This window comes from Babylonia areolata, chromosome 19 (assembly GCF_041734735.1).
Source record: "Babylonia areolata isolate BAREFJ2019XMU chromosome 19, ASM4173473v1, whole genome shotgun sequence".
In the NCBI taxonomy this organism is placed as follows: domain Eukaryota; kingdom Metazoa; phylum Mollusca; class Gastropoda; order Neogastropoda; family Buccinidae; genus Babylonia; species Babylonia areolata.
The window spans coordinates 12452503-12457502 of NC_134894.1; the positions used below are offsets into that span (position 1 = coordinate 12452503).

Consider the following 5000-nt stretch of genomic DNA (forward strand, 5'->3'; position numbering starts at 1 on the left):
TTGATATCAGTATACTGTCAGCGTTATGTGTGCAGATCGCTAAGACAGACGGTGACTTCCCTCCCGTCAAGCAAAGGGGCCACATCTTCCAGGAGGAGGGGAACCACTACTTTCTGACTGCTTATTTCACTGACCCAGGTTCGTGTGTGTGTGTGTGTGTGTGTGTGTGTGTGTGGGTGGGTGGGTGTGTGTCTGCGTGTGTTTGTGTCTGTGTGTGTGTCTGTGTCTGTGTGTCTGTGTCTGTGTAGCGGTGTGGGGGTGGGGGGAGGTGTGTTTATGTGTGTATCTGTGTGTGGATGTGTGTGTGTATGTATGTGAGTATGTGTGTGTGTGTGGGTGTGGTGTGGGGGGGGGGTTCTATGTATGTGAGTGCGTGTGGATGTATGTGTGGGGGTATGTCTCTGTGTGTGTTTTAGGTGGGGGTGTAGGGGGGGGGTAGTTTTTGTGTATGTGTATGTGCATGTGCGTGCGTGTGTTTGTGTATGTGTGTATGTGAGTGTGTGTGTGTGTGTATGTGTGTGTGAGTGAGTGTGTGTGTGGGGGGGGTCTATGTATGTGAGTGTGTGTTGGTGTGTGTGTGAGGGGGTGGTGGTGGTGTTGGTGTTAGTGTTGTGTGCATATTTGTGTGTGTGTGTGTGTGTGTGTCTGCGTGTCTGTAAGTGTGTGTGAGTGTGTGTGTGTGTGTGTGCATGTGTGTGTTGGTGTGTGTCCATGTGCATATTTTAGGTGGTGTGTGTGTGTGTTTGTGTATGCATATGTGAGTGTGTGTGTGCGTGTGTGTGTGCGTGTATGTCTGAATATGAGTTTATGTGTGTGTATATATGTATGTGTGTGTGTGTGTGTGTGTGTGTGTGTGTGTGTGCGTGTGCTTGTCTGCGTGTCTGTAAGTCTGTGTGAGTGTGTGTATGTGTGCATAGTGTGTTGGTGTGTGTCTGTGTGCGTGTTTGAGGTGGGGTATGTGGAGGGGGGGCGGGTGAGGTTTGGGGATGGTTAGTGTTGTGTGTGTGTATGTGTGTGTGTGTGTGTGCGTGTGCCTGTTTGTCTGCGTGCGCGTGTATGTTGTCACGCACGTGCATTTATCATGGTGTTTCTGAGACCATTTCTTTCAAGAACAACAGTAATCCGAATCCCCCGTGCCTCATTTCCTTTCTTTCTTTCTTCCCCAACACAGCCGCGATCTGCAGCGAGGGACGGACTCCTGAAGAATACTCTGTGGAAGGCACTGGCACAGGTCTGTACATCCAGAACGGCAGTGACCCCATCACCCAGTCTGTCCTCATGCCCTACCTCCAGGACTCTGTGCAAGGGACCAACTGGACCATGGGCTACTGCTTCCCTGTCATGGGTATGTGGACCATGTGGAAGCTGATGATCAGGCGTGCTGGAATGAGACTACTGCCGCATGAATTTTTTTGGAAGTGGGAGCTGTTTGTTCTGTTTATGTAGACCTCGTGAAGCTGCTGAAGCTTGCTGAAATGAGAGCACTGTCGCATGAATTTTTTAAATATATATATATATATATATTAAAAAAGGTGGTCCTTAAACTCTGAAATAAACGCAATGTCACTCTCGACTCCTTGGCTGATCCATACGATTCCAAAGCCGTTTTCCACAAGGACATTTTTTTTTACACTGTCTGTCCAATTTTTTTTATTTTCTTCTTCATGTTGCTGTAATTACATGTCGTAAGCTTGAGAAAGAGACAGAGAGAGAGAGAGAGAGAGAGAGAGAGAGAGGAGAGAGAGAGAGAGAGGAGAGAGAGAGAGAGGAGAGAGAGAGAGAGAGAGAGGAGAGAGAGAGAGAGGAGAGAGAGAGAGAGGAGAGAGAGAGAGAGAGAGGCAGAGAGGCAGGGGAGAGGGGGTGTTTGTGTCTGTGTGTGTGTGTGTACAGGGAGAAGGGGTGTGGTGGCTGGGTAAAATGTGTTGGGGTTGAGTGAATAACATGTGCAATTTCCTTCTCGCTTCCTTCCTCACCCCTTCCTCTCTTTGCTCTTCACTCTTCAGTGTCTGTCCCCGGAAAGCATCCCCTGTGTAGGAGGGCACCATGGCGTGGCGGTATCGGTCAGACGTTGGCCTTCTGATCCAATGTTAATTGACCAGTGTGTCATGCTTCGAGGTCCGATTTCGGCATGCTGTTGTGTTCTTCAGAAAGGCACTACACTCAGATTTTCGTCATTCCACCCAGATTAGAACGGGTAGGCCTTTAGGAAGGTAGGCTGCGGAAGATTAAAACGGTTGAAGGAAAGGTCTGTACCTCCGCTTCCCCCACTCCCTCCTCCGCACCCCCACCCCCCACTCCCAAACACACACACCCACCTTCATACGCCGAGCCCCAGACACAGCGGATATGATGATTTCACTGCCTTTATGACCGTGATAGGGTAAGCGGGACCTTTTTGAAATTTAAAAGGCTTTTTTTTCCCCTCTTTCCATCCCATGGCAGGTAAGCACTACTGGTACAACATCACCGAAGACATGAGCTGCGACGATTTTCAGCCGGTCTTCCTCTTGTACAACCGCGGAAAGCTGAACGCCTTTGGCTGGGCCTTGGGCATCCATCAGGCTTCACAGCGATTTGAACACCCGACCCAGGACAAATTTGGGGTAAGTGTGTCTGCGTTCAGTGCAGCATTTTCAACGAAGAAAAGAAAGAAAAAAAAGTTGCGATTTGAGCACCCGACCGCGGACAAATTTGGGGTGAATGTGTCTGCGATCATCAGTATTTTTCAAGGAGGAAAAGAAGAAAAAGTTTTGAGTTTCAAGAAGGTGTTGAAGTGTGCGGACTGATTCTTATAGCAATGCGCTACACGGCGCCTGCTTTTAGATCCCCGAATATATCAATTATTTTGATCTATGTCGGTGCTCCTTTCTTTGCATCGAACATACCAAAGTGTGTGATTTCTGCGGTTTCTGTGGGAGCTGTTTTTAGTGCCCTGGTTAGATAAGGTTACGGGTCAAAAGTTTTGGTTGACTGTGAATTTTAGTGAGTGATTGATTAACTAAAAAATAAATAAATAAATGCTTGCTTGCGTGCGACATGTGTGTGTGTGGGGGCGGGTGGGGGGGGGGGCGAGGGGGCGGGGGAGGGAGTGACAGAGAGGGGTCACGAATAGAGAAAATTGATTTATTTCTTTATTCATTCATTCATTTTTTGTCGTTCTTTCTATCTATCCTCCGCCCGTCCATTCGTTCCTTCCTTTTTTCTCAACTTCAATTTTCCTTCCCTCCTTCCTTCCTTCCTTCTTCTCTTCCTTTCATCCTCCCTTCCTCCCTTATTCCTTTTTCTCTCCTTCCTACTTTTCTTCCTTCTTTCCCTCCTTCCTACCGTCCTTCACTCCTTCCCCCCCCCCCTCTCTCCCTTCTTCCTTTCAATCGTTCCTTCTTCCCTTCCTTCCTTCCTTCCTTTTTTCCTTCCCCCATGTCTTCTCTCCATCCTTCACTCACTTCCGTCTCCACGTGGTTCCAGGCCTTCATGAACCCCGTGCCGAGATGCCTGAGGAACCACGCCAGCCTGTCCACCATGCACATCTACATGACGGCGCGCCCCTCCCTCAACTTCTGCTAGAGTGTCCATCAGTGTCTTCTGGTGCCAGGCAGTGGCCACGGCCAGGATCAGGACCAGGATGAGATACGTTGGCAGTGGCCAGTTTGGGGCCATCATCGCAAATGACTTTGTAGAAAGCATGCAACGTGGTTAAAATATATATATATATATAATCTCAGTAAGAGGAAGACTAAACGAATCTTGGTAAAAAAAAGTAAACTTACGTTGGATAAAAGAGGTGACGTATCGATCCACATGCTCTTCTTCAGGCCAATATAAAAGATCGTTTTGCCTACTGTGGAAATCAGCAACTAACAGGGAACGTTTGATGACCGTGGTCCACATGCTGAAGTGGTCCCTGCACTGACCACTGCTTCCTCTTCTTCTTCGTCTTCTTCCAGCAGCTGCTTCCATTCCGTTGCTTTCTTTGTATGAAATTTGAATTCTTGAGTTGATCTGTTTTGTTTGATTCATGGAAATGCAAAACCTTTGCTGTTTTTTTTTTATGTGATCTCCTTTCTTTCTGCTGTGTTCTCTGAGTCCTAATCCTTTGTATGATTATTGTTGATCTGGATCTTCTGCTGGTCTAGTCTAATTTTCAGGTGTCAGGAACATTGCTGGTGGAAAGGTCGGTTTTTTTGTTTTTTTTGTCAAAGAAGCAGAAGTCTTTACGTTCTGATTCGCTTGTTAGTATTGCTGCGTCATGCCTTCCATGCTTTCTCCGTAATGTGTGTGTATTCTCAATATCAAGATGTGTGAATTTCCCGTATTTCTGTTGAGTTGAGTTTTTAGCTTGTTGTCGATGTGTGTTTCCCACGGTTTAGATCAAACATGTAAATACTGGTTTATATCTTTACATTCAAAACTGAATAATTAGAATTTAAAGAAAACATAATAAGACAATGATAATACTACATACAGAGATCAAAACGCTTGTTCGTGTAACGGTTTCCTTCCTTTGTTTGTTTCTTTTCTTTGGAATGAGGTAATGTGGAATCTGATGTTTAATATACGTACTTACTTCCGTTTTTGAAAAAAAAATTATGTGAAATCTTATTTTCGTTTCAATGGAATAAACGTGACTAGAAACAGAGATTTGTGTGCCTTGGTCACCAGAATCTGGTTCTGGCTCTGTGTGTGCCTCCGTTTGTCTCTGTCTGCCTGTCTCTGTCTGTCTGCCTCTGTCTGCCTGTCTCTGTCTGTCTGTCTCTGCCTGTCTGTCTCTGTCTGCCTGTCTCTGTCTGTCTGTCTCTGCCTGTCTGTCTCTGTCTGTCTGTCTCTGCCTGTCTGTCTCTGTCTGTCTGTCTCTGCCTGTCTGTCTCTGTCTGTCTGTCTCTGCCTGTCTGTCTCTGTCTGCCTGTCTCTGTCTGTCTGCCTCTGTCTGCCTGTCTCTGTCTGTCTCTGTATGTCTGTCTCTGTCTGTCTGTCTCTGTCTGTCTGCCTCTGTCTGCCTGTCT

The 5000-nt window shown here is 46.8% G+C and overlaps 1 protein-coding gene across 1 annotated transcript in view; it reads left to right on the top strand.

Annotated features, from left to right (window-relative positions):
* LOC143293456 (uncharacterized) overlaps nt 1-4636 on the top strand; it is an 11959-nt gene extending 7323 nt beyond the window's left edge. The window contains exons 6-9 of the mRNA XM_076604327.1: nt 36-138; nt 1172-1345; nt 2443-2603; nt 3466-4636. Coding sequence (XP_076460442.1) covers nt 36-138; nt 1172-1345; nt 2443-2603; nt 3466-3564 — 537 coding nt within the window. The 3' untranslated portion in view covers nt 3565-4636. The remainder of the gene's footprint in view (nt 1-35; nt 139-1171; nt 1346-2442; nt 2604-3465) is intronic.
* Nucleotides 4637-5000: the final 364 nt, after the last annotated feature.